Source organism: Panthera pardus, unplaced genomic scaffold, assembly GCF_024362965.1.
Source record: "Panthera pardus isolate Hobbes unplaced genomic scaffold, ASM2436296v1 HiC_scaffold_15, whole genome shotgun sequence".
Classification (NCBI taxonomy): Eukaryota; Metazoa; Chordata; class Mammalia; order Carnivora; family Felidae; genus Panthera; species Panthera pardus.
Window position 1 is genome coordinate 14639307 of NW_026526710.1, and position 27541 is coordinate 14666847.

Consider the following 27541-nt stretch of genomic DNA (forward strand, 5'->3'; position numbering starts at 1 on the left):
TGGCGTTGAAGCTTCTATAGGGACTAAGTTTTCTTTGTTCATGTCCCATCCTGGGACATAGTGCAACATCTTCTACCCCAGGTTGTCTTGATGCTTCCATGGAGATGTTCACCATGGGAGTGTTATAAATGAACCAATGGTTCTGTGATCATCATGTGTGTGCATGTATGTTTCTGTTTATTGGTACCTGTGTGTGTGCTTGTGTATGTTATGATCAGATCCCACACTGAGATCCTAAGAAGATGAGTCAGTTGAGAAACCTGTCAGCAGCCCATTCCCAAAATGGGAGCCTTGATTTATAACATAGAGGCCCCAGGCAGGTTACATAAGCACAAGTGGGTTTATGGGTTGGCCTGGCCTCAACAGGTCCTGGAAAGCATAGCTGGTGTCTGTCTCCCAGAAAACTTGGATGCAAGTGGGAACCAAGAGACACTGTTGTGTGGAGGTGCCAGCAATGGGAGAGTGGGTGTGAGTGACCAGCGTCCAGTCAGAAGGTCCTGTAGTAAGTGTTGCAGGGAGTTGGTGGTGGTGCGGGGAGACATGTGATTGTTCCTGGGGTAGGAACAGAGATTCTCATAAGGAAGGGAGGAACATTCCCATGTGGAGAATGTTCACATGGGGTAGGAAACCAGGGAAAACATGGCATTGAGTCGGGGTCTAGAAAAAGAGAAGAATGGACACATAAGAGGGGCAAGTTGTAGACAGTGTGGCGCCAGGTACAGGGAGAAGCTCAGGATTATCCTAGAAATCATGGGGACCCAAGATCAGTGAGGGCAGCCATGACTGGCAGTGGACATGGTTCACACAAGAAGCAAAGTATGCAGACGTTGTGGTGGATAGTTTCTCTTGTTTCCGCTGATTGTATTTCCTGCTGAGGAATATTCTCAGACAATTTTGGCTGATAGTTAAACTACCCCTCAAAAAACATGAGGAAGCCAATCTTTCTGTGGACTCCTTTCCCAAGAGGCCAAAAGAGTGATTTCCCCCCCTAAAGATGGTTGAGCTCAGAACACAAAAAGTTAACTCTAAAAGACCAGAAAGCATGATTTCTGATTGAGTAAGAGACGTTTTATTGAGCAACGATTGGGTGCTGGGAGAAGGGCTGGAATGGTCTTGGTACAAGGGGAATCCTTCCTGGAGGCTCAATGGCTGCACATCCCCTTGGGTGGGTGTGGGTCTCAGGCACCTAAGAGCACTCTGCAGGGACCACTCTCTTCTCCACGGTGCTCCCCTCATGCGTGACCTGGCAGGTGTAGCTGCTTCTGGATTTCCACTGGTCAGGTGACAGGCTCAGGTAGCTGCTGGCCGCATACTTGTTGTTGCTCTGTTTGGAGGGCTTGGTGGTCTCCACACCCTGGGTGACAGGGTTGCCGTCTGCCTTCCAGGCCACCGTCAAGCCACTGGGGTAGAAGTCACTGATGAGGCACACCAGGGTGGCCTTGTTGGCATTGAGCTCCTCATTGGAGGGTGGGAAGAGTGTGACCGAGGGGGCCGACTTGGGCTGACCTGTGGGGCAGGGGAGAGGCAGTAAGTCAGAGATCAGGTGTCCATGGCTGAAGCTCCTACCTCAGTCCTGATGTGGGGAACAGCTCTGTCATGTCCATGGCTTGGGTCTCAAGGGCTCCAGCTGGCTGAGTTCAGGTCAGCCATGGGTAGGGTCACTCACCTTCTGTTGGAATGAATCTGACTGCCACCTTCAGTAGTGTGTGGGTCCCTCCATGGCCTCAGACTCTCTCCAGGTCACATGTCCTCCTAATCCACACAGTCCTCCCCTGGGACTTGGTGGCACTGGCACTGAGACCTGCTTTCCCTTGTGAATCTGTCTGCCCTTGGATGTTGGTATCACTGCCATGATGCCAAGTCACTTACCCAGTTACTGTATAGCTGGTCTGTCCTTGTTGCAGGGCTGTGTTCCCATTTGAAAAGTAGGTTTCCTGCCCCCAGAGCCCCTCACACCATCATTGCAGCCTTGCCCACCTCCCAACAGGGACCCCCCGCTGGCAATTCTGAGTGGGTAAGAAGTAGGAGTTCTTAAAGCTGGATTCCAGGGAGTCTTGTAGACGGAGAGTTTTCAGGTGAGGTGAGTTTTCAGTTTTGAGGTCAGGCCATGTCTGTTCTGAAGGGTCTCCCTATTCTGTGAGGTTTTCTGGTGGGTCTGTCTAAACACTTACTGTTTCTGGAAGCCTGGCAGTCACTGCCCCTGTCACCTCTCCCTATCAGGGGACTCTGACCCCATGTATCTGCTCACAGAGCTCTCTTGCTGTGGCATGCTGTGAAGGGATGTACCCCTGCTGGCTGAGCGTCCTGACGGGACACTTTCCTGAGACTTGTCCTGATCTTGGTGTCCTTACTGTTCCTCTAGAGGTGGAAGGTCCCTGAACCCTGGGGCCATTCTCTTCTGACGACCTCCCTCCCCCAGACCCCCTTGTCCCATTTCCACCTCCATGTCTCCAAGTCCCCAGACCAATGCTCTGCTCGCTGTGCTTCAGGCAGCCCTCCAGCTGGGACGAGCTGAAGACAGAATGCTATGCCTGAGCCGTCCCCAGAATCCTTCCCACACCCCACAGCCCTGCTTGCAGCCTGAGTGCCCCACTTCCTTGCCTTCACCCCTCTCTTCTCCTCAGACTCTTAGAACCCAGCTTTAATGATGAGCTATGTCTATTTTGAAGGGTCTCCCTGTTCTGTGAAGTTTACTGGGGGTCTGTCTGTCTTCAGATTGCTGAGTGCCTGGCAAGTCCTGTCCCTGTCACCTGTCCGTATCTCGAGATCCTGACCCCACATATCTATCTGCTCAGGAGGCTTTCCTGTGGTGGTGAAGGCATTTACTTTGTTGCCTGAGTGTCCTGAGACCTTTCCTGTGCTGAGGTCCTGACTGTTCCTGTGGAGGTGGAATATCCCAGGGCCCAGGGCCCACCTCTGCTCTGATGTCCAGCCTTCTTCCTTGACCCCTTGTCCCACTTCCTCCTTCATGCCTCCAAGTTCCCAGACCAAGGCTCTCCTCACTGTGCTTCAGGGAGTCCTCTGCCTGGGACCCCCTGAGGAGGAACCCGGTGCCTGAGCCATCCCCAGAATCCTTCCCACACTCCACGTTCCCTCTAGCAGCATGAACCCCCAGTCACTTGCCCTTCACCCTCAATTCTCATCAGACTCTTGGAGCCCAGAGACCCTGAGTGGAGAGCTGACCATCCTGAGTCCAGAGGATTAGGTTCCCATAGGGAGAGAGCTGGAGCCATGGTGAGGGCTGAGTTCAGGTCTCCTGAGATCAGGAAGGGTTCATGGGAATGGTCCCCTGTAGCCCTGACCACCATCTGACAAGATGGGATCGGTTAGAGGTGATGAGGGGCAGACAAAAGAGGCAAAACTTACAGACGCCACAGACCGTTGGCCTGATCCCAGGTCACAAAAGAAAGCAGAGAAAAATAGCCCCAAATTGCATACTGGATCCAAAAGAGGATGGAAAGTGGGAGACTTACCGAGGACGGTCAGATGGGTCCCTCCGCCGAACAGAATACACTGTGACACAGCCTGGAACACAAACCCTCTGTCAGCCCCTCCACCCCTGACCCAGGCCCACCTGCAGCTGCACGGGAGGCCCAAAGCCCAGCCTCCTTGTCACGGGTGCTGGCTGGGCAGATGGGTGGGTGACAGGGGTGACCCCTGGGGACCTGGAATTTCAGTTCCATGGAGGGTTCAGATTCCATCCATCCTCAGTCATGGGGAGGGGTTGAGACACCTCCTCTAGATATTGCATTGGAATTCCCAAGTAACGCCATCCTTAGGAAGGGGCTGTGTTCTCTCCTCAGTCTGTATCAAGATGTCATTGTGAAAGGGGTGAGCAGGGCTGTTTTAGCACAGAGGTGATGGAACTGTGAGCCCTTTGCAGACTTGGGACTCATGCGGAGGGTCCTAGATATGCCATCACATCCTCAGCACAGGAAACCATGGAGGATTGGGGTCAGGATAGGGAAGTGTTGAGAGGAGAATCATGTTTCCCCAGCACTTAGATCCCTCTCTAGGGTTCTGATCTCCTGAATCGCTGCCTTTGTCTGGTTCTTCTAGCGTCATCACTGTTTACTCCCTGTCCTGAGCCCCATGAGGGCAGCTATCATGGTGTAGGGGTGTGTGGGCTGAATATAAGCTGGTTAGACCTGGTGGGCGCCTGGTGGTTTGGGAGGCTATCACCACGTCCTACAATTTCGCCCTCAGCCAGAGTGTTGGAATCTGTGCCTGACCCTTGAAGTGAGTGAGAATCACACATGCTCCATGTACAGGAGCATCACTGGCACAGGGTCACCTCACCAAGCAGGACGCACATACCATACCTCTGCACTGGACCTTCACATTGTGAGGAGGGTCCCTGACACCCAGGGCCTTCACCTGCATCCTGGCCTAGGGACATCACTTGCAGAGCTCACACAGGGGTCACACAGGCCTGGCATCCTTCTTTCTGTGACACATTGGCACATTGGCATGCTGAGCCAGAACTATGACTGTCTTCCTTGACTTACTCTTGATTAGTGTGTAAACACCCTCCCAGCAGCTCATGAAGTTGCTTGTCTCTCTCCAGCCTTGAGTAGAATCCCTGGGACCTTCTATTGCTACTGGCTGGCTCTGGTAGGGATGACAGAGATGGAGTTGTCTTTGTTCATTTCATATCCTGGCTCCCTGTGCAACAACTTTTGCCTCAGCTCCTCCTGATCTTTCCATAGACATGCCCACCATGGCAGTGTTATAAATGGACCAATGGCTCTGTGATCATCATGTGTGTGCATGTATGTTTCTGTTCATTGATACCTGTGTGTATACTTGTGTGTGTTATGATCAGATCCCACACTGAGCTCCTAAGTCGATAGATGAGTCAGTTGAGAAACCTGTCAGCAGCCTATTTCCAGAATCTGATCCTTGATTTATAACAGAGGCCCCAGGTGGGTTATTGAAACACAAGTCGTGGGCTCTTGGCTTGGCCTGGACTTGGAGGGGTCCCAGAGGGTATAGCTGGAGTCTGTGTCCCAGAGACCTTGGATGCAAGTATGAACTAAGAGACACTGGGAGGGGGAGGTGCCAGCAATGGGAGTGTGGGTGTGAGTGACCTGCGTCCAGGCAGATAGTCCTGTAGTAAGTGTGACAGGGAGTCAGTCGAGGGGGAACATGTGATTGTCCCCGGGGAGGTAGGAACAGGGGTTCTCATAAAGAAGGGAGGTGGCTCTAGGCTGGTATGATGGGGAATGTCCACATGGGGTAGGAAATGAAGGAAAATGTGGCACTGAGTGGGGGCCTATAGGAAGAGGAGAGTGGGAATGTTCAGAGGAGGGCTTCTTGTAGACTGTGAGGTGCAAGGTCCAGGGAGAAATTCAGGAATTATCTAAGAAATTGTGGGGACCTGATATTGGGCAGGGCAGCTAGGACTGGAAGTAGACATGGTTCGCACAAGAATGAAAGCTAGAGACATTGTGGAGGATGGTCTCTTTAATATCTGCTGTTTTGATGTGCTGTTCAGAATTCTCTGGCAATTCTGGCTGAGAGCAAAACAACGCCCTATGAAACATGAGGACGCCTTCTGTGGGCTTCTTTCCCAAGGCCAAAAGAATCATGTCCCCCCCTCCCCCACCTTAAGATGGTTGAATTCTGGACCAAAATGTTAAACCCTAATTACCAGACAGTCTGAATTCTGATTGAATAAAAGACATTTTATTGAGCATTGACTGGGTGCTGGGAGAAGGGCTGGGATGATTCTGGTGCAAGGGGAATCCTTCCTGGAGGTCCTGTGGCTCTAAGCCCTTTGAGTGGGTAGGGGGTACCATGACCTAAGAGCACTCTGTGGGGACCACTGTTTTCTCCACGGTGCTCCCCTCGTGTGTGACCTGGCAGGTGTAGCTGCTACGAGATTTCCACTGGTCTGGTGACAGGTTCACGTAGCTACTGGCCGCGTACTTGTTGTTGCTCTGTTTGGAGGGCTTGGTGGTCTCCACGCCCTGGGTGATGGGGGTGCCATCTGCCTTCCAGGCACCATCAAGCCGCTGGGGTAGAAGTCACTGGTGAGGCATACCAGGGTGGCCTTGTTGGTGCTGAGCTCCTCAGAGGAGGGTGGGAAGAGGGTAACTGAGGGCTAGGACTTGGGCTGACCTGTGGGGTGGGTGAGGGGCAGGAGTTCAGAGGTTAAGCATCAACTCTGGGCTCTCTTACCCTCGGTCCTCTTTGAGGTACAAGTTCCTAAGCATCCATTCAGGTCCCCAGTTCCCACTGTGTGTCTGCATATCCATGTTGAGGCAGTTGGGGGGGGGGTAGGTTAAGGTGTTTCTCAATCATCTCCCATCTGTTCTGGGAGCTTTTGAGGGGCATTCCTGTCACCACCCCTCCCGACATTCTCCTGGAACCTTTCCTTCCACACAGACAATGAACTCTCACTGTCCTGCTCCTGCCTCCTCTGACATTTTGACAGTGTCTGTCTCGGCTCTACATTTGTCTGTCTGTGGCTAGGGTTATGATGTGAGCTCTCTCACCTCCCATTGACTCGTCCCATGGACCATTCTATCCTGACACTGTTGTGCTGGGAATGTCAGGGTCTTGGGCTAAAGGGTCTGTTTTTACCCAGATGTGTCTCTCCTGGGCCGTCCGTGATGGGGTAGGATCCTTGCTGATCATACAGATTCTGTCTGACTGGCCTTGTGTCTCTCTCATTCCATTGTCTTTCTGCAGCCTCGTCCCCCATGTCCTGCAAATTTGTTTAGCATTAAAACCTTCAATCCAAAGATTCTGCCTCTCTTTGGGGCAGGAAGTATGTCCTGCAGACACTTCAGTGTTCACCTTGTTCTCACATCCGGTCATTCTGTGACCCTTTCTTTGGCACCTTCTCTTTCTTCCATCGTCCTCCTCCTTGCTGGTTTCCCTGAGTCCCCTAGCCAGCTCAGGGCTCTGAGCTTCCCCAAGAGGCCTGGGGGAACAGCTCCATCCCTGCACCATTGCTGGCCCTGGATCCTGAATGCCAGAGCTCTGGGCCCTGCCCTGAACCTCTGACCTGTGTGTCCTCAGACATGGCCCTGAGGGTGCTGTGTCCCTGTAAATTCTCCACATGGTTACCCCCACAATGTTCCCTGTTCTCTCTTCCCTTTTAGATGGGGACCTTAGTGACTCCCTGAGACAAAGGTGGACTGACATGAGGCCAGACAGGAGAGGAAGGAACAGAGCACATTTAGGACCCAGTATGACCTTGGCAGACAGAGAGTGGAGTCTGTAGGTCATCCCACTTATACTCCTGCCTCTGGGGATAGAGGTAAAGTTCTGATGGTACATGGGAGGAAGAGGAAGGCCCCAGGCTCTGGGGTCCTGGGTGAGAGCATGAAAATAGGCTTAGGGAAGACACAGAAATGAACAGAAAAAGGAGAAACTTGTTCAGACCTCTGGGAGAGCAGGGAAGGAAGGAGAAGATGAGACTCACCTAGTACAGTCAGCTGGGTTTCATCGCCAAACACCCAACACTGTGATATAGTCTCATACAAAATCCCTGGCACAGGTCAGCCCTGCCCCACCCCTTACCCCCCAACCTGCAGCTGTGTTGGAGGAAGTGAGGGCACTGCTCCAGGCTGGTGGTGTCTGCAAAGCAGGGGGGGCCACACATCCCCCATTCCTAGCAGATAACAAGACCAATGTCCCCACATGAAAGGCAACAGGATCCTTGCAAGCAATTCTTCCAAAGGAAGTTGGTAACTGATCTGCTGTTTCTATTTACTATCTCCTATGGATTGGGGTGAGTTTGTGGAGGTCTTTTGTGTCATTGTGAGTCAGGTTCCATGGAAATAAACCGGACATCCCTTCTCTGTAAGTTCAAACAATCCTAATTGCTTGGTGAGACCATGAGTTGAAGGCAGTGCATGTCCCCTCACTCACAAACCTCCCTTTCCAGGGAGAAGCAGGTTGGCCTATGGTATAGGCCATTGGAAACTTCCTGTATCCCCTACTGTCACATATGGGGGCTCAGCCTTATCTTCCCAGGAATGTCCTAGTTTGGGACAGTCCTACGTGAAGTCTGTCCTGGTCCTGTGGGACATGCCAGCCTGTGTCAATGTGACCTTTGGAGTACCCCAGAGATACCCCAATCTGGTCTCATGTTGGGGAGGGTCTGGTGTGTGACTGCTACTTTCCTTCTTTCAAAGGTCTTAAATGCCACCTGACACTAAATGGAACTGGCATCAGTGACTGATTTCAGGCCTGGGGTGGGTAAGCACAGAAGAGATGAGAAAAGATGGTATGTGGTCCATTAGAAAGCAGGAGCTGTAGAGCTCACCTGGGGTCATGTGAGTGTACCAGAAGCTACCTGAAGAGATCCCACTTGGCCAATGTCCATATGTGTAGCCACATTGCCATCATGCCTAGGGGCCTACCCTGGTGCCACCCCCTAAGCCCATCAGGTCAAGCCCAGAGCGCACCAGGTCAGCAGACAATAATGCTTCAGCAGGGGAAAATGGAGGGAGAAGGTCATCATTCTGTAAAGTGGGGAACAGGAGGGGAAAGTTTATATTTCTTTGTTATAATATATGAAGGTCGCTGTGGGGAGAATAAAGAGCAGATGAAGGCACTCTCCTCATGGGCACATTGTAGCCTTCATGGGAGAAGGAAGACAGAAATGAAATATTCCCATGATGCATCCTTCCCATTTGATTAATGGTGTCATTGAACATCAAGGCAGCTAATGCTACCTAAAAAGATCCACTTGACTGAGGTCCTTTGATGCAAAGTGACCAACAATCTTGGGAAGTGATTTTGCCAAGTCCAAGCTGGACCTCCTGAAGCCTCTGAGCTAGATGCCCTTTGCAGGAAGAGGAGGCGGAGAGAATGGTTCGGGTACAGCTATGGGAGGCTGTGGCTGCATCCCCACCGTGGGAGAGTCCCAGGACCAACAGCCCTTCCTAGAAGGAAGGACGCAAGCCATTGCCAGGACCCAAGCCACTTCCTTGGAAGGAAAAGTAGAGGGGTTGGATAGATTCTTACAGACCCAACAGACCTGAAGACACATCCACCAATCACAGTGTCAAATGTTACTCAATACTCATAAAAATAAGGAAGTAAGAACACCACCAGCAACATCAAAAATAAAACTTCATGAATTCACTTATGATACCTATGAGGCTTTTTGATGAGAAATGGACTATTGTCTTGCTATTAAGAAGTTCCGATGGTTTCTGCTTAGATTTGATAATGATGTTGTAGTTGTAGCTCAGGTCCTGTCTTTCCAGTTCACGAATGAATTGTATACAGAACAAATGGTACGATCTTGAATTTGCTTCAAAATGCTGCATAAGGGAAGACCTCAGACTAGGTCACCTGGGACTCTGGCACCTGGTTGATAGGAACATGGGGTTTCTCCCTTGCCTTCTGTCTCTTCAGTTTGTGGAGTTCATAATGAACACTTAAAACAATGAATAGAAGAGCTTGTCTAGGGGTGGCAGTGGCTATGGATGGGGGAGAGGTGGGTATTATGTCATTCTCCCCAGCAGGACCATTGGAATGAGGGAGGCCTGAGTGGTCCCTTGTTCCTTTGGGGTCTTAGTTTTCCCATCTGTGGAATGGGTTCATGTAGATGCTGATCCCAAAGTTTCTATTATCTCCTAGGTAGATTTGGGGACTGTTGGCTGCTAAAAAGCTCCTTGGGGGCCCCTGTCTCTGACCCACTGTTGCCCTGGAGCATGCTATCCTTGGAGGATCTGTCCCTGGGCATTCTTGCCCACAAGCAAGTCTGGTGAAGGCAGCTCCCGGACCCTGATGAGCTGAAGGCTCAGACAGGGTATCTGTCCAATCTAGGACTGGAGGACTGGCAGAGTGAGCGTGGCTTGCACCTCTGAGAGGCTGACATGAGTGCCTCAGGCTCTGTAGTGAGTGTGTCCATGACACAAAGCTACAGGTGCACTCTGTACACGGCCATGGTGTTGCAGGCTGGAAGAATCCTCAGGGCCTGGTGTCCGGGGTTGCTGAAAACTGGGAAGCATGGCCTTGCCATGGGCCTCTGGCTGGTCTGACCTCCCTTAACTCTACTCCTGAATTTGAAATGACTCTGTCTTTTGGACAATCAGTGGCAGCCCTTTGTGTGGCTGAGATGGTGCCCTTTCCTATTCACCCTGTTGTTCCGTGACCCCCACACAGGTTATGAAGTCTGATATCATCTGCTCCATCCATAACCCAAACATAACTAATGTGTCTGGTGTCCAGATTTTCATGACTGAGGTCTCAGGCAGTGCGAGGGTGACGCTAAGCCTCACTGACCACACACAAATCTGAACAGACCCATTGTCCCCAGGACCCTCCTTGTTTCTGCCTGATCCCCACTGGGACTCCAGTCTGTCTCACTGGGCCCATCTCCATTCCCATGGGGACAAGGACTGCAACCGTTGAGTTGGGACCATTTGTTCTTCAGGCCATGGCTGACAAGCACACAGGGAAAGTGGGTAAATAGGTTCTCACTTGACAAGTCTATCCCTAATTACTGAGGCTTACCCAGAGTTACGCGGAACAGTGAATGCACACCAGATATGTCAGTGATATGTGCTAAGGTCTTTATTGAGCACAAGTAGAAATAGGGAGGGCGTGTGACCTGCCTGGTCTGAGCTGATCCAGGGGTTGGTTCTCACGGCTACACAGTGGGCTGGGGAAGGGGTGTCTGGTGAGGAAGGCCCCCATCCCGGAAGCCTTGGGAACCTAAGAGCACTCTTCAGGGACCACACTCTTCTCCACGCTGGTCCCCTCGTGCGTGACCTGGCAGGTGAATCTGCTGCGAGATTTCCACTGGTTCGGTGACAGGCTCAGGTAGCTGCTGGCCGCATACTTGTTGTTGCTCTGTTTGGAGGGCTTGGTGGTCTCCACGCCCTGGGTGATGGGGGTGCCGTCTGCCTTCCAGGCCACCGTCAAGCCACTGGGGTAGAAGTCACTGATGAGGCACACCAGGGTGGCCTTGTTGGCACTGAGCTCCTCATTGGAGGGTGGAAAGAGGGTAACTGAGGGCGCGGACTTGGGCTGACCTGTGGGGCAAGGGAGAGGTAACAAGTCAGAGTTCACATGCTTATTCAGTCAGCTCCTATCTCTGTCCTGAAGTGGGATACAGCTCTGTCATATCTAAAGCTTGGTCCTCAGTTGCCCCTTGCTCCCTGTGGTCTGGTCAGCGGTGGGTAAGGTCACTCACCTTCTGTTGGAGAGAAACTGAGTGTCCATCTGTTGGGAGATCTGAGCCCAACTGTGGCTTTCGTCCCTCTTCAGGTTCAACTGTACTCATCACTTTCCTAATTGCCTCTAGGCTCCCGTGTTACTGACTTTTATCTTGCTTGACACCTAATCTTTCCCTGTGGAACCTGTCTGTCCTGTGGCATGTCCTGCCAGGTCCATCTCCAAGGGGTGCTCATGCAGGTATCTGTCTGTCCTGGTGTTAAGCTCTCATCCCCTTCCGGGAGGGGGTTTCTTGGCCACATTCCCACTGATCCCTCATTGCAGCCCCTGCCCACCTCCTGACAAAGACCCTCTAAGGTTGCCTGAGGGGGAGAGAGTGTCTGCCCTTGGGCCGGAATCTAGCCTAGCAGGTGGAGGCTTTCTGGAAGAGGTGAATCTGCTGTTCTGAGGCTGGAGCTGGGGCTTCTCTGAGGGGTCACTTTGCATGTGAAGTTATCTTGGGGCGTCTGCTGTGCTAGCATCACAGTGTGCCTGTCACTGGCAGCCATCCTTGTCTCCTGTCCCTGAGGAGTCACCAGCCCCAGTATCTGCTCAGGGGTCTCTCCTCCAACGTTAATATGGGTGGGACAAGCTTTGGGGCCTGAGTGTCCTGAGCTCTGTCCCGCGTGAGGAGGTCCTGTGTGTCCTGGAGAAGGATGAGGGACCCAGCACTCTGAGGCCACCTTGTCCTAGGAAATCCTCCTTCTGTTCTCGTTTCCCTTGCCTTGGGTTCCCTTTTATTCCACGGCCAACCAAGAGTTCCTCCCAAAACCTCTCAGTAGCTCCCACCTAGAACCCGGAGAGCATAGAACCCAAGTGTGATTGATACACACTTGGACAGATGAGCTATGCAAGCATCCTTTACTGGTCCTATGGCCCTTGTGCCCCAGCCCAGGTTCCCCAGTCCTGTGTTCCTTCAGTCCCTCATTTCCCCACATCTGGGGGATGACAGACCCCAAGGAAGCTGATTGTGTCAGAGTCCAGAGGAGAAGCCCCCTGAGAGTGCTCTGGGTCACAGTGAGGGGGAACAGGAAGGGGTCCTTGGGACTGACCTGAGCTTCCCCGGCCAGGAGTCTGACAAGAGAGAACAAGCTAAAGTGGTGAGGGACAGCCCCAAACTGTGAAGGTCCCAGACCTTAGAGAGTTTCAGACCCCAAGCACAGTCATCACAGAAAGAAGAGAAAAATTCCCCCAATTTTCACTCTGGTTGCCAAAGAGAGAGAAAGGGGGAGACTCACCGAGGACGGTCACCTTGGTCCCTCCGCCGAAAACATAACACAGTGATACAGCTTTGAACACAAACCCTCTGTCAGCCCTGACACCCTTCCCCCTTCCCCAGGCCCACCTGCAGCTGCTTGGGAGGCTCAGAGTCCAGCCTCCTCTTTGTGGGGGTTGGGCTGGCCCATGGGAGCTTGAGACGGGGCACCCCCTCCCCAATGCACCTTCCCTTCCTCATGGGGTGAGCTTCCCCCCCAGCCCCCACCATGGAGGGGTAGGAGGGAATGCCTGAGTGACATATCATAACTCAGGTAGCTCCTGGCAGGAGCTCTGTGTATGGCTCAGCTTGCTTGGGGAATGCTACCTGGGAGATCGGACAGCACAGTTTCCAACACAGACATCATGGGGCCTGTGCCTTCTGCAGAGCTGAGGCCCATGGAGGGTTCTGGATGCCACCACATGTCCTAGACACATGCCCAACATGGCCACATGTGCAATGGCAGGCGTGTGTGTGTGTGTCCTGGTGTGTGCACGCAAGTGTATTGTGTGTGTGTGCATGTCTATTCTGTCTGTGTGACTAGGGGCCTAGACCTGCCCTTCTGAGCTAGCTCTGCTAGCTAGCAGTGGAGTCTTCCTGGTTCTCAAGGCCCATTCCCAACTTCCCAGAAAATGACTGTGCGCACAGATGGATCCATGACACAATGCAGAATGGGATCTTGACACGGATTCATGGCCCCAATGAATACGCATGGACATTTTAACTTTAGTGGTATTTTGTGCATAACTCCAAGGTGTCTCTGTCTCCCAGGGGCCTTGAATACAACTGGGTCCTCCGTGACACATGTGGAAGGAGAGGCCCCCAGTGGGAGTGTGGGAGATACTGACCAGGGTCTAGAGACTGAGTTTCCTGTAATAAGTGCAGCAGGGCAGGTCTGGGGAAGGGAACAGTGCAGTGTTCCCAGGGATCCAGGGACACGGGGCCCCTGTGGAAGGAAGGATTCTCTAGGATGTGATGATGGGAAGTTTCCAAATGTGTAGGAAACCACAAAAGGCATGGCCTTGCGTGGCGGCCTTCAAGGAAGGGAGACATCCCAGTGAGTTGGGCTGGTCCCAGTGAATAAGGTCCCAGGACCGGAGTGGAGACTGGAAACGAACCAAGAGGCCATGGGAATCAAGGGCTATGATCCTGAAAATGGTTGGGGTGGAAATGGCCTACAGAAGTCTATCAAGATCCACAGGTGTGGACCTTGGTACTCTGGGTCTTGCTGCTTCCGTTGCGAGTACAGAATATTGTGTGTGCAAATTTGGGTGAGTGGGAATCTGTTCCACAAAGAAATATGGGGCTGCTCTGGTGGCTCTTCCCCATAAAGCCAGTGAACCTGTGTTCACTCCAAGGATGGTTGAGTTCAGGGCACAAAATGTTAAACACAAATGACCAGATAGTGCGATTTCTGATTGAATAAAGGACATTTTATTGAGCATTGATTGAATGAAGGGAGAAGGGCTGGAATCATCCTGGTGCAAGGGGAATCCTTCCTGTAGGTCCAATGGCTGCACACACCCTTGGGTTGGTGAGGGTCTTGGGGACCTAAGAGCACTCTGCAGGGACCACATTCTTCTCCATAGTGCTCCCCTGGTACGTGAACTGGCAGGTGAAGCTGCTGAGAGATTTCCACTTGTCAGGTGACAGGCTTATGTAGCTGCTGGCCCTTACCTGTTGTTGCCCTGTTTGGAGGGCTTGGTGGTTTCCATGCCCTGGTAACAGGGGTGCCGTCTGCCTTCTAGGCCACCGTCAAGCTGCTGGGGTAGAAGTTATTCATTAGGTGGTCTTGTTGTCGCTGAGCTCCTCAAGGGAGGGTGGGATGAGGGTAACTGAGGGTGAGGACTTGGGCTGACCTGTGGGGTAGGGGAGGGACAGGAAGTCAGAAGCTCAGCTTCCACGTTTGGGGTCACTTCACTTGACATCGGCCTTCATGTGGGTACAGGTACCTGAACATTCAGTCAGGCACCCAGTTCTCACTCTGCGTCCATGTGAATCCATGTCGGGGTGGGTGGGTGGGTTAAGGTGTTATTCAATCATCTCCCCACCTTTGCTGGGGACCTTTGAGGTGGATTCCTATCACCACCCATCCTGAGACTCTTCTGAGATCTTTCCTTCCACGCAGACATCTAACTCTCACTGTCCTGCTCCTGCCTCTCCTCTGACTTTTGACAGTGTCTGTCTCAGCTCTACTTTCGTCCTCTGTGACCGTGCTATTACGTGAGCTCTCTGACCTCCTATTGGCTCATCCTGTGGACCATTCTATCTTGAGTCTTGTGTGAGGTCTTTGCCCTAAGGGTCTGTTTTTACCCAGATGTGTCTCTCCTGGGCTGTCCCTGATGGGGTAGGATCCTTGCTGATCATACAGAGTGTGTCTGCGTGGCCTTGCATCACTCTCAATCCATAGCCTTTCTGCAGCCCCAGTCCCCGTGTCCTGCAAATCGGTCATTTCACTAGAGCTTTCATGCCATAGGTTCTCCTGTGTTTGTTGCAGATGTGTGTCCTGCAGGGACTCAAGAGTCCACTCGTGTCTCACATCTTCTCATTCCATGACCCTTTCTCCGGCATTTACTCCTACAAGCTCCATCCTGCCTGTGGCAAGTTTGTCTGAGTCCCCAGGCCAACTCTATATGGCCACTCCATAAGGCCTGGGGGGAGCTCCACCTGCACCACTGCTGACTCCGGACCCTGATCCCCAGGCTCTGCCCTGAACCTTGTCGTTTGTGTCCTCAGCCTTGGCTCTGAGGGTGCCTGACCCAGTAAATACTCCACATTGTCACCCCCTCAATGCTCCCTGTTCTCTCTTCCCTTTTTTATGGGTAACTTTAGTGAGTCCCAGAGACAAACGTTGTCCAAGGCCTTACAACAGTAGACAGAAAAGAGCACATGTGGGACCCAGGATGACCCGGCGGACACACAGATGAGTTTTTAGCTCATCCCGACCATCCTCTGCCTCTCAGTTGGTAGGGGAGGGGCTGTGTTGACCAGAGAAGCAAGCAGTACAGTGTAGAGGGAGGGAAGGAGATCAGGGTCCCAGGGACTGGGGTCCCAGACGAAAGAGTGACCAAGTTGAGAAAAGACACAGAAAGAAAAAAAATAGCAGAAAATTTCCCAAAAATGTGGGAAAGCAGGGAAAGAGGGAGAAGATGAGACTCACCTAGGATGGTCACCCGGGTCCCTTTGCCAAAAAGAAAGCACTGTGATACATGCTAATACAAAAACCAATGCCTGGGAGTCCGTGCCCCACCCCCTAGACCCCCCACTTGCAGCTGTGATGGAGGAGGTTGGGGCACTGCTCCATGCTGGTGTCTTTTCAGTGGGGGGCCACAGGTCTTCCTCTTCTAGTGGATAACAGGGTCAATGTCCCTATGTGTGCAGCCACAGGATCCTGGAATCAAGTCTTCCAAAGAAGTAGGTGTCTGAATGCTGTTCCAACCTGTAACTCCTAGGAATTGGAATGAGTTTGTGGAGGGCCTCTCTGTCACTGCAAGGATCTATGGATCTGAAGAGGATATCGCTTCTCTATATGTTGAAACATCCTAATTTTTTGGTGAGACAATCAGGTGAGGGAGGGAGTTTAACCTTCATCCCAAACTTTTCTCTGCAGGTGATAGCAGGTTGGCCTGTGTGCATGGGCCACTGGAAACTTCCTATGCCCCCAACCATGATTCCATAGAGCTCAGCTTTATTTTGCGAGGGGATGTCCTAGTTTGGGACTGTCCCAAGTGAAGTCTGTCCTGTTCTTGTGGGACATGCCGGCCTATGTCCTGGTGACTTGGGGAACAGCCCTAGCCAAACCCCTATCTAGTGCCATGTTGGGGAAGGTTGGCTGTGTGACTGTTGCTCTGCTTGTTTCAAGGAGTCTTAAATTCCATCTGCCACAAAAAGGAACTAGCATCAGTGACCACTTTCAGGCCTGGAGTGGGTAGGCACTAGTGAAGTAGAATATGTTGTCCATCAGATAGCAGGAGCTATAGAGATAACCTGGGGTCCTGTGAGTGTACCCAGGAGCCACCTGAAGAGGCTCCGACTAGACTAATGTCCATAGATGCAGCTACATTTCCATATGTGTAGTGGACAACCCAATGCATTCCACCAGCCTTTCTGGTCAATCCCAGTATGTACCAGGTCACCAAATAGAAATGAGTCAGCAGGGGAGGGTGGAGGGAGCAGGTCATCATCCTGTGAAGTAGGGAAGAGCAGGGAACAGTGCACATTTCTTCTTTTCCCTGCACATGAAAGGTACTCCCCACCTAGGTATGTGGCAGCCCTCCCAGGAGAAGGAGGACAGAAATGAAATATTGCCATGATGCACCCTTTCCATCTGATGGACAGAGCCATTGAACATCAAAGCAGCTAATCCTACCTAAAAAGGTCCACTCGATGTGGGTCCTTTGATGCAAAGTAGCCAACTGTCCAGGGAGGTGATTCTGACGTTGTACAAACTGGACCTCCTGAAGGATCTGATGCCAGAAGCCCTTTGCAGGATGAGGAAGCAGAGAGGATGGCTCAGATACAACTCTGGGAGGTTGTGGCTGCATCCCCACCATGGGACAGTCCCAGGACCAGCAGCTCACCCCCGAAGCCCCTTCCTTGCAAGGAAAAGTAGAGTGATTTGGGAGATTCTTACAGATCCAAGACGCGTGAAGACACATACCGCAATCACACTGTCAAATGTTATTCAATACTCAGAAAGAGAAAAGGAAGTCCCCCCAAATAATGATAGCATCAACAATATAATTCCATGCATTCACTTGTGACAAGTTTGAGATCTTTGATGATAAGTATTTTGGTGGTTAAGGATTTATTCTCAGTGTCTACATCGGTTTGATCATGCTACTTTAGTTTCTGTTTAGGCCTTTATCTTCTGGTATACAGATGAAATCATTATTGAGAAAAAGATATGATATCTGGAATTTGTTTCCAAATATTGCAATAACAGAACAATTATCTTGTTATTGTGTCAGCATCATCAAGGTATTGATAGATTGGGACCTAGTTGATGGGAACATGCAGGTATTCTTCTTCCTCTATCTCCCTTTTTTGGTGTTTTCATTTATCTTTAATGCACACTTCACAAGAAAATTACAAGAAGAGATGATAGTGTGGGGCAGTACCAGATGTGGGGTGATTTTGGCATTCTACAGCAGGGTCATGGATATGAGTTAGACTAGGTGGCTTTCTCCCTCATTTGGGGCTCAGCATTCAGATCCATGAAATGTGGCCAGCAGTTGCTGTGGGATACTAGGAACCCCTAACATCCTTCTCCCTCTTAGGCTTCCCTAGGGCAGGGGTGGCTGGGATAAAACTCTAAGGGGTCCCTGTTCTCTCAGAACTCCTGGGCGTTGTAGGCTCTGTCCCTGGGCTGACCTGGCTCCCTTGCAGGTCTGGTGAAGGCAGCTCCTTGTCTGTGATGAGCTGGAGACATAAACAGAGGGCTGCTTGTGCCTGCATCTCTACGAGACTGACCTCTACTGCTTCAGTGACCTCAGAATGAGTATATCTCTGATAGAAGTCCACAGGTGCATTCAGTATTCAGCCACAGTGAGTGATGGAGGCTTGTGTATTGGCGGTTCAGTGGGCCCTGAGTACCTGGGTAAGGGGATCCTTACTTTGCTGTAGCCTTCAGGCCATACAACTCTGCCTGGGCTGGTCTGCACCAGCTGAACTATACTCCTGAATTCAAATTGGCTCCCTCTCTTTGGGATAATCATTGGCTGCCCATTATGTGCCCAAGAAGGTGTCCTTTGTCATTTACTCAGTTCTCCATGTCTCTACCACATACAGGGTCGTATCATCGCGTTCATCTATAACCTAACCATAAAGTAACTCTCTCCTTGGTCTCAGTTCTGATGATGAGACTTCAGGATTGAGGTCCCAGCTCCTCTGTTCGGGTCCCTTTGAGCCTGACCTTGACCTAGACCCCAAACCACATAGACTGGTTGTCCTTGTGCCTCATCCTGACCTCCAGTTCCCAGCACTAGTGTGGGTGAACACTGCTGTCTTGAAGAGTGTTCCAGGGCTTCCTGAGTTGGTTGGGAGAGTCAAGTCGGTTCGGGAAGGGATAGGCTACAAGATGTGAAACTGTTTCCCAGTAGGCCTTGTTAGCATCTTTACTCACCTAACATGAATTATGAGTTTGAGAAATGTACTTCTAAGATGCTTTCCATGGCTTCCTGCTAACGGGCCAACCATGGACCCCCTCGTTTGTTAGTCATTCTCCCCTCTGGGTCACTTGTATGGAACTGGGAAGTTCACTTCTGTTCCTAAAGACCATTGTTTCTGCTCAAGGACCTCGTTCCTCCTTACTGTTGCTTCTGCCCACTGCTGGCTCCTGGGACTCTCCTTGTTTCTCCCTGATACCCTGCAGGCCCTCCCTGGTCCTTCTCACTCAGTTTCTCCCTTTCCAGGTGGCAAGGACTGCATCCCGGGCGCTGGTACTACAGGATTATTTCCTACTCTGGGTCGTACCCAGGGGGATACAGCATCAATGGGGTGCTTTTAGGGTTAGTTGGGTGGATGGCGGTTAGATAGAATCTCATACCATTACTGTCCCTTCTCTTAATTACTAAGCCTTTAACCCAGACATAACAGACAGAGAATTCACATCAGAAATGTTGAATGATAAATGATAAGTTCTTTATTGAGCACAAATAGAAACCGGGAGGGTGTGTGACCTTCCCGGTCTGAGCTGATCCAGGAGTTGGCTCTCAGGGGTACATGGTGAGCTGGGGAAGGTGTATCTGGGTGAGGAAGGCCTCCATCCCTGACAGTCTCGGGGACCTAAGAACACTCTGCGGGGACCACACTCTTCTCCACAGTGCTCCCCTCGTGCGTGACCTGGCAGGTGAATCTGCTGCGAGATTTCCACTGGTTCGGTGACAGGCTCAGGTAGCTGCTGGCCGCGTACTTGTTGTTGCTCTGTTTGGAGGGCTTGGTGGTCTCCACGCCCTCGGTGACGGGAGTGCCGTCTGCCTTCCAGGCCACCGTCAAGCCGCTGGGGTAGAAGTCACTGATGAGGCACACCAGGGTGGCCTTGTTGGCGCTGAGCTCCTCATTGGAGGGTGGGAAGAGTGTGACCGAGGGGGCCGACTTGGGCTGACCTGTGGGGCAGGGGAGAGGCAGTAAGTCAGAGATCAGGTGTCCATGGCTGAAGCTCCTACCTCAGTCCTGATGTGGGGAACAGCTCTGTCATGTCCATGGCTTGGGTCTCAAGGGCTCCAGCTGGCTGAGTTCAGGTCAGCCATGGGTAGGGTCACTCACCTTCTGTTGGAATGAATCTGACTGCCACCTTCAGTAGTGTGTGGGTCCCTCCATGGCCTCAGACTCTCTCCCGGTCACATGTCCTCCTAATCCACACAGTCCTCCCCCTGGGACTTGGTGGCACTGGCTCTGAGACCTGCTTTCCCTTGTGATTCTGTCTGTCATGGACGTTGGCATCACTGCCATATCCGCCAGGTCCCTTACCTGGTTACCCTGTGTCTAGTCTGTCCTTGTTGCAGGGCTGTGTTCCCATTTGAAAAGTAGGTTTCCTGCCCCCAGAGCCCCTCACACCATCATTGCAGCCTTGCCCACCTCCCAACAGGACCCCCACCCCCGACCCCGGGGATGCTGAGTGGGTAAGAAGTGGGAGTTCCTGGAGCTGGATTACAGGGAGTCTTGTAAGATGGAGAGTTTTCAAGTGAGGTGAATTTTCAGTTTTGAGGTTAGACCATGTCTTTTCTGAAGGGTCTCCCTGTTCTGTGAAGTTTATTTGGGTGTCTGTCTGTTTACCATTTCTGGAAGGCTGGCAGTCAACGTCCCTGTCACCTGTCCCTATCGGCGGACTCTGATCCACGTATCTGCTCATGGACCACACCTCCCTTAGAGGACACTCTCCTGAGACCTGTTCTGATCTTGGTGTCCTTACTGTTCCTCTAGAGGTGGAAAGTCCCAGTACCCTTGGGCCCTTCTCTTCTGACAACCTGCCTCCTCTTTCACCCCCTTGTCCCACTTCCACCTCCATGTCCCCAAGTCCCGAGACCAATGCTCTGCTCTCTGTGCTTCAGGCAGCCCTCCAGCTGGGACGAGCCAAAGACAGAATACTATGCCTGAATGTCCCCAGTATCCTTCTCACACCCCGTGGCCCTGCTAGCAGTCCAAGCTCCCCACTTCTTTGCCTTCACCCCTCAATTTTCTTTGGACTCGCGGAACCCAATTTTAAGGATGGGCTATGTCTGTTCTGAAGGGTCTCCCTGTTCTGTGAAGTTTACTGGGGGTCTGTCCATCGTTAGATTTCTGAGGTCTTGGCAAGACCTGTCACCTTTTCCTACCTGGAGACCCTGGCCCAACGTATCTATCTGCTCAGGAGGCTTTCCTGCGGTGGTGAAGGCATTTACTTTGCTGCCTGAGTGTCCTGAGACTGTCCTGTTGCTGGCTTCCTGAGTGTCCCTATGGAGGTGGAAGGCCCAGAACCCACGGCCCCCTTCTCCTGTGATGTCCTTCCTTTCTTCCTGACCCCCTTGTCCCACTTCCTTCTCCATGTCTCCAAGTACCGAGACCAAGGCTGTCCTCAGTGTTCATCAGGCAGTTCTCTGCCTTGGATCCCCCAAGGATGGAAACCGGTGCCCGAGCCATCCGCAGAATCCTTCCCACACCTCACGGTCCCTCTGGCAGCAGGAACCCCTACTCATTTGCCCTTCACCCTCAATTCTCCTCGGACTCTTGGAGCCCAGAGACATTGAGTGGTGAGCTGACCATCCCTGAGTCCAGAGGAGAAGATTTCCTTGGGGAGAGAGCTGGAGTCACAGTGAGGCCTGAGTTCAGGTCTAGATTAGGAAGGGCTCACGGGGACGTCCCCTGTAGCCCTGAGCACTTCTGACAATATGGGGCCAGTGGAGGAGATAAGGGGCAGATAAAAGAGGCAAAACTTACAGACCCCACAGACCTTCAGCCTGAGCCCAGGTCACAGTAGAAAGCAGAAGAAAATCACCTGAAATTGTATACTGGAGCCAAAAGAGGAGGAAAGGGGAGACTCACCGAGGACGGTCAGATGGGTCCCTCCGCCGAACAAAGCACACTGTGACACAGCCTGGAACACAAACCTTCTGTCAGCCCCTCCACCCCTGACTCAGGCCCACCTGCAGCTGCTCGGGAGGCCCAAAGCCCAGCCTTCTTGTCACGGGTGCTGGTCAGGCAGATGGGTGGGTGATGGGGGTGACGCCTGGGGACCTGGAATCAGTTCCATGGAGGGTTCAGAATCCATCTATCCTCAGTCATGGGGAGGGGATGGAGAGATGCTCTTTAGGTATGGCATCAGAATTCAGCTAACACCATGCTTAGGAAGGTGCTGTGTGCTCTCCTCAGTCTGTGTCAGGATGTCATTGTAGAAGGGGTGAGCAGGGGTGTTTCAGCACAGAGGTGATGGAGCTGGGAGCCCTTTGCAGAGTTGGGACTCATGGGGAGGCTCCTGGATATGCCACTCCATCATGCAGGGGAAGCAGTGGAGGTTTGGGGTCAGGAATGGAAAGTGTTGGGAGGAGAATCATGTTTCCCCCAGCACTTAGATCTCTCTCTTAGCCCCGATGTCCCGAATCGCTGCCTTTGGCTGGTTCTTTAGGAAGGTAGCATGGTCACTGTTTTAGTGCCTATCCTGAGCTGTGAGGGCAACTGTCATGGTATAGGGAGATGTGGGCTGAATATAAGCTGGATAGACGTGTTGGGCCCCTGGTGTGTGTGGATGCAGTCACTACATCCTACAATTTTGCCCTGAGTGGAAGTGTCGGAGTCTGTGCCTAGCCTTGAACTGACTGAGAATCACACATGGCCCACATGCAGGAGCATCACTAGCACAGGTTCCCCCACCAAGCTGGAAACCATACTGTACCTCTGCACTGGACCTTCACATTGAGGAAGCTCTCTGACACCTATGGCCTTCTCCTGCATCCTTGCCTTGGGATGTCACCTGCAGAGCTCACAATAGGGGACACACAGGTCTGGCATCCTTCTTTCTTTGTCACATTGGCACACTGAGCTAGAACTCTGACTGGCTTCCTCGATCTGCTCTCGATGAGTGCGTAAACACCCTTCCAGCTTCTCATGAGGTTTCTTGTCTCACTCCAGCACAAATAGAATCCCTGGAGCCTTCTATTGCTGGTGGCTGGCTCTGGTAGGGATGACAGAGATGGAATTGTCTCTGTTCATGTCATATCCTGGCTCCCTGTGCAGCCCCTTCTACCCCAGCTCCTCCTGATCTTTCCATAGAGATGCCCACCATGGCAGTGTTGTAAATGGACCAGTGTCTCTGTGATCATCATGAGTGTGCATGTATGTTTCTGTTTGTTGGGACCTGTGTGTGTGCTTGTGTGTGTGTTATGATCAGATACTACACCGAACTCCTAAGTAGATGAGTCAGTTGAGAAACCTGTCAACAGCGCATTTCCAGAATCTGAGTCTTGATTTGTAACAGACACCCTAGGCAGGTTAATGAAAGACAAATGATGGGCTCATGGGTTGGCCTGGCCTCGGAGGGGTCCCAGAAAGCAAAGCTGGAGTCTGTTTCCCAGAGAACTTGGATGTAGTGTGAACCAAGAGACACTGGTGGGGTGAGATGCCAGCAGTGGGAGTGTGGGTGTGAGTGACCAGTGCCCAGGCAGGGGCTCCTATAGTGAGTGTGACAGGGAGTCTGTGGGAGGAGGACAGTCAGCGTTCCTGGGGAGGTAGGAGCAGGTGTTCTCATGAGAGAGGGAGGAGGCTCTAGGTTGTGACAGTGGGGAATGTCTACATGGGGTAGGAAACCAGGGAAAAGCTGGCAGTGAGTGGGGGTCTATAGGAAGAGGAGAGTGGGAATATTCAGAGGAGGGCTTCTTGTAGATGGTGAGGTGCCAGGTCCAGGGAGAAACTGAGGAATTATCCAAGAAATCCAGGGGATCTGGTATCAGTGAGGGAAGCTATGACTGGCAGTGGGCATGGTTAACACAAGAAGGAAAGCTAGAGACATTGTGGAGGATGGTCTCTTTAATTTCTGCTGTTTTGATCTCCTGTTCAGGAGTATTGTGTGACAATTCTGGCTGAGAGCAAAATAACCCCTCATGAAACATGAGGACGCCTTCACTGGGCTCTTTTCCCAAGGCCAAAAGAATCCTGTTTTCCCCCAAAGATGGTTGAGTTCTGGACTGAAATGTTAACCCAAATTACCAGACAGCCTGAATTCTGATTGAATAAAGAACATTTTATTGAGCATGATTGGGTGCTGGGAGGAGGGCTGGGATGATCCTGGTGCAAGGGGAATCCTTCCTGGAGGTCCTGTGGCTCTAAGCCCTTTGAGTGGGTAGGGGATGTCTTGACTTAAGAGCACTCCTCAGGGACCACATTCTTCTCCATGGTGCTCCCCTCGTGCGTGAACTGGCAGGTGAATCTGCTGTGAGATTTTTACTTGTCGGGCAACAACCTCAGGTAGCTGCTGGCTGCATACTTGTTGTTCTGTTTGGGGGGGTTGTTGGTCTCCACGCCCTGTGTGACGGGGGTGCCGTCTGCCTTCCAGGCCACCGTCAAGCAGCTGGGGTAGAAGTCACTGATGAGGCACGCCAGGGTGGCCTTGTTATTGCTGAGCTCCTCAGGGGAGGGTGGCAAGAGGGTAACTGAGGGCGAGGACTTGGGCTGACCTGTGGGGTGGGGGAGGGACAGGAGGTCAGAAGCTCAGCTTCCACGTTTGGGGTCACTTCACTTGATATCGGCCTTCATGTGGGTACAGGTACCTGAGCATTCAGTCAGGCCTCCATTTCCCCTTCTGTGTCCATGTGAATCCATGTTGTGGGGTGGTGGGGTGGGTTAAGGTGTTATTCAATCATCTCCCCACCTTTGCTGGGAACCTTTGAGGTGGATTCCTATCACCACCCATCCCGAGACTCTTCTGAGATCTTTCCTTCCACCCAGACATCTAACTCTCACTGTCCTGCTCTTGCCTTTTCTGACTTTTGACAGTGTCTGTCTCAGCTCTACTTTTGTCCTCTGAGGCCAGTGCTATTACGTGAGCTCTCTGACCTCCTATTGGCTCATCCTGTGGACTATTCTATCTTGAGTCTTGTGTGAGGTCTTTGCCCTAAGAGGTCTGTTTTTACTCAGATGTGTCTCTCCAGGGCTGTCCCTGATGGGGTAGGATCCTTGCTGATCATACAGAGTGTGTCTGTGTGGCCTTGCATCACTCTCAATCCATAGCCTTTCTGCAGCCCCAGTCCCCATGTCCTGCAATATGGTCATTTCACTAGAGCTTTCATGCCATAGATTCTCCTGTGTTTGTTGCAGATGTGTGTCCTGCAGGGACTCAAGAGTCCACTCATGTCTCACATCTTCTCATTCCATGACTCTTTCTCCGGCATCTACTCCTACAAGCTCCATCCTGCCTGTGGCAAGTTTGTCTGAGTCCCCAGGCTAACTCTATATGGCCACTCCATAAGGCCTGGGGGGAGCTCCACCTGCACCACTGCTGACTCCGGACCCTGATCCCCAGGCTCTGCCCTGAAACTTGTCGTTTGTGTCCTTAGCCTTGGCTCTGAGGGTGCCTGACTCAGTAAATACTCCACATTGTCACCCCCTCAATGCTCCCTGTTCTCTCTTCCCTTTTTTATGGGTAACTTTAGTGAGTCCCAGAGACAAACGTTGTCCAAGGCCTTACAACAGTAGACAGAAAAGAGCACATGTGGGACCCAGGATGACCCGCCGGACACACAGATGAGTTTTTAGCTCATCCCGACCATCCTCTGCCTCTCAGTTGGTAGGGGAGGGGCTGTGTTGACCAGAGAAGCAAGCAGGACAGTGTAGAGGGAGGGAAGGAGATCAGGGTCCCAGGGACTGGGGTCCCAGACAAAAGAGTGACCAAGTTGAGAAAAGACACAGAAAGAAAAAAAAATAGCAGAAAATTTCCCAAAAATGTGGGAAAGCAGGGAAAGAGGGAGAAGATGAGACTCACCTAGGATGGTCACCCGGGTCCCTTTGCCAAAAAGAAAGCACTGTGATACATGCTAATACAAAAACCAATGCCTGGGAGTCCGTGCCCCACCCCCTAGACCCCCCACTTGCAGCTGTGATGGAGGAGGTTGGGGTACTGCTCCATGCTGGTGTCTTTTCAGTGGGGGGGCCACAGGTCTTCCTCTTCTAGTGGATAACAGGGTCAGTGTCCCTATGTGTGCAGCCACAGGATCCTGGAATCAAGTCTTCCAAAGAAGTAGGTGTCTGAATGCTGTTCCAACCTGTAACTCCTAGGAATTGGAATGAGTTTGTGGAGGGCCTCTCTGTCACTGCAAGGATCTATGGATCTGAAGAGGATATCGCTTCTCTATATGTTGAAACATCCTAATTTTTTGGTGAGACAATCAGGTGAGGGAGGGAGTTTAACCTTCATCCCAAACTTTTCTCTGCAGGTGATAGCAGGTTGGCCTGTGTGCATGGGCCACTGGAAACTTCCTATGCCCCCAACCATGATTCCATAGAGCTCAGCTTTATTTTGCGAGGGGATGTCCTAGTTTGGGACTGTCCCAAGTGAAGTCTGTCCTGTTCTTGTGGGACATGCCGGCCTATGTCCTGGTGACTTGGGGAACAGCCCTAGCCAAACCCCTATCTAGTGCCATGTTGGGGAAGGTTGGCTGTGTGACTGTTGCTCTGCTTGTTTCAAGGAGTCTTAAATTCCATCTGCCACAAAAAGGAACTAGCATCAGTGACCACTTTCAGGCCTGGAGTGGGTAGGCACTAGTGAAGTAGAATATGTTGTCCATCAGATAGCAGGAGCTATAGAGATAACCTGGGGTCCTGTGAGTGTACCCAGGAGCCACCTGAAGAGGCTCCGACTAGACTAATGTCCATAGATGCAGCTACATTTCCATATGTGTAGTGGACAACCCAATGCATTCCACCAGCCTTTCTGGTCAATCCCAGTATGTACCAGGTCACCAAATAGAAATGAGTCAGCAGGGGAGGGTGGAGGGAGCAGGTCATCATCCTGTGAAGTAGGGAAGAGCAGGGAACAGTGCACATTTCTTCTTTTCCCTGCACATGAAAGGTACTCCCCACCTAGGTATGTGGCAGCCCTCCCAGGAGAAGGAGGACAGAAATGAAATATTGCCATGATGCACCCTTTCCATCTGATGGACAGAGCCATTGAACATCAAAGCAGCTAATCCTACCTAAAAAGGTCCACTCGATGTGGGTCCTTTGATGCAAAGTAGCCAACTGCCCAGGGAGGTGATTCTGACGTTGTACAAACTGGACCTCCTGAAGGATCTGATGCCAGAAGCCCTTTGCAGGATGAGGAAGCAGAGAGGATGGCTCAGATACAACTCTGGGAGGTTGTGGCTGCATCCCCACCATGGGACAGTCCCAGGACCAGCAGCTCACCCCCGAAGCCCCTTCCTTGCAAGGAAAAGTAGAGTGATTTGGGAGATTCTTACAGATCCAAGACGCGTGAAGACACATACCGCAATCACACTGTCAAATGTTATTCAATACTCAGAAAGAGAAAAGGAAGTCCCCCCAAATAATGATAGCATCAACAATATAATTCCATGCATTCACTTGTGACAAGTTTGAGATCTTTGATGATAAGTATTTTGGTGGTTAAGGATTTATTCTCAGTGTCTACATCGGTTTGATCATGCTACTTTAGTTTCTGTTTAGGCCTTTATCTTCTGGTACACAGATGAAATCATTATTGAGAAAAAGATATGATATCTGGAATTTGTTTCCAAATATTGCAATAACAGAACAATTATCTTGTTATTGCGTCAGCATCATCAAGGTATCGATAGATTGGGACCTAGTTGATGGGAACATGCAGGTATTCTTCTTCCTCTATCTCCCTTTTTTGGTGTTTTCATTTATCCTTAATTCACACTTCACAAGAAAATTACAAGAAGAGATGATAGTGTGGGGCAGTACCAGATGTGGGGTGATTTTGGCATTCTACAGCAGGGTCATGGATATGAGTTAGACCTAGGTGGCCTTCTCCCTCATTTGGGGCTCAGCATTCAGATCCATGAAATGTGGCCAGCAGTTGCTGTGGGATACTAGGAACCCCTAACATCCTTCTCCCTCTTAGGCTTCCCTAGGGCAGGGGTGGCTGGGATA

The 27541-nt window shown here is 51.6% G+C and overlaps 2 protein-coding genes, 2 pseudogenes and 1 gene segment (V, D, J or C); all 5 read right to left on the minus strand.

Annotated features, from left to right (window-relative positions):
- Nucleotides 1–1046: 1046 nt before the first annotated feature.
- Nucleotides 1047–4383, minus strand: LOC128777114 (immunoglobulin lambda constant 6-like). The segment is given in 3 exon segments: nucleotides 1047–1506; nucleotides 3474–3614; nucleotides 4323–4383. Coding segments are annotated over 3 exon segments (522 nt in total).
- Nucleotides 4384–5666: 1283 nt separating this feature from the next.
- Nucleotides 5667–8291, minus strand: LOC109277785 (immunoglobulin lambda constant 1-like; annotated as a pseudogene).
- Nucleotides 8292–10523: 2232 nt separating this feature from the next.
- The window catches only part of LOC109277787 (immunoglobulin lambda-1 light chain-like), a 208049-nt gene continuing 191031 nt past the window's right edge, over nucleotides 10524–27541 (minus strand). For both annotated transcript variants that reach the window (XM_053902153.1, XM_053902154.1), the window contains exons 3-4: nucleotides 12426–12462; nucleotides 10524–11006 (exon numbers count right to left, since the gene is read on the minus strand). In XM_053902153.1, the coding sequence (XP_053758128.1) occupies nucleotides 10687–11006; nucleotides 12426–12462 (357 nt within the window). In that variant the 3' untranslated portion in view covers nucleotides 10524–10686. The remainder of the gene's footprint in view (nucleotides 11007–12425; nucleotides 12463–27541) is intronic.
- Nucleotides 13854–17899, minus strand: LOC109277786 (immunoglobulin lambda constant 1-like; annotated as a pseudogene).
- On the minus strand, nucleotides 19063–25535 carry LOC109261667 (immunoglobulin lambda-like polypeptide 5). Its single transcript, XM_053902886.1, has 4 exons — nucleotides 25502–25535; nucleotides 23859–24087; nucleotides 21464–21549; nucleotides 19063–19548 (listed from the first exon to the last, which is right to left on the minus strand). The coding sequence occupies exons 1-4, from the start codon at nucleotides 25533–25535 to the stop codon at nucleotides 19229–19231; spliced, it is 669 nt and encodes a 222-aa protein (XP_053758861.1). The 3' UTR covers nucleotides 19063–19228.

Excerpts from the sequence above, each read along its gene's own strand:
- LOC109261667 (XM_053902886.1), bottom strand. The coding sequence starts at position 25,535 with ATGGAGCAGTACCCCAACCTCCTCCATCACAGCT. Across the intron at positions 21,550-23,858 it reads CTGAGGTTGTTGCCCGACAA|GGGTGGAGGGGCTGACAGAA; the intron begins GTAAAAATCTCA and ends GGCCTGAGTCAG. Across the intron at positions 19,549-21,463 it reads GACCCATCTGACCGTCCTCG|GTCAGCCCAAGTCGGCCCCC; the intron begins GTGAGTCTCCCC and ends CCTGCCCCACAG.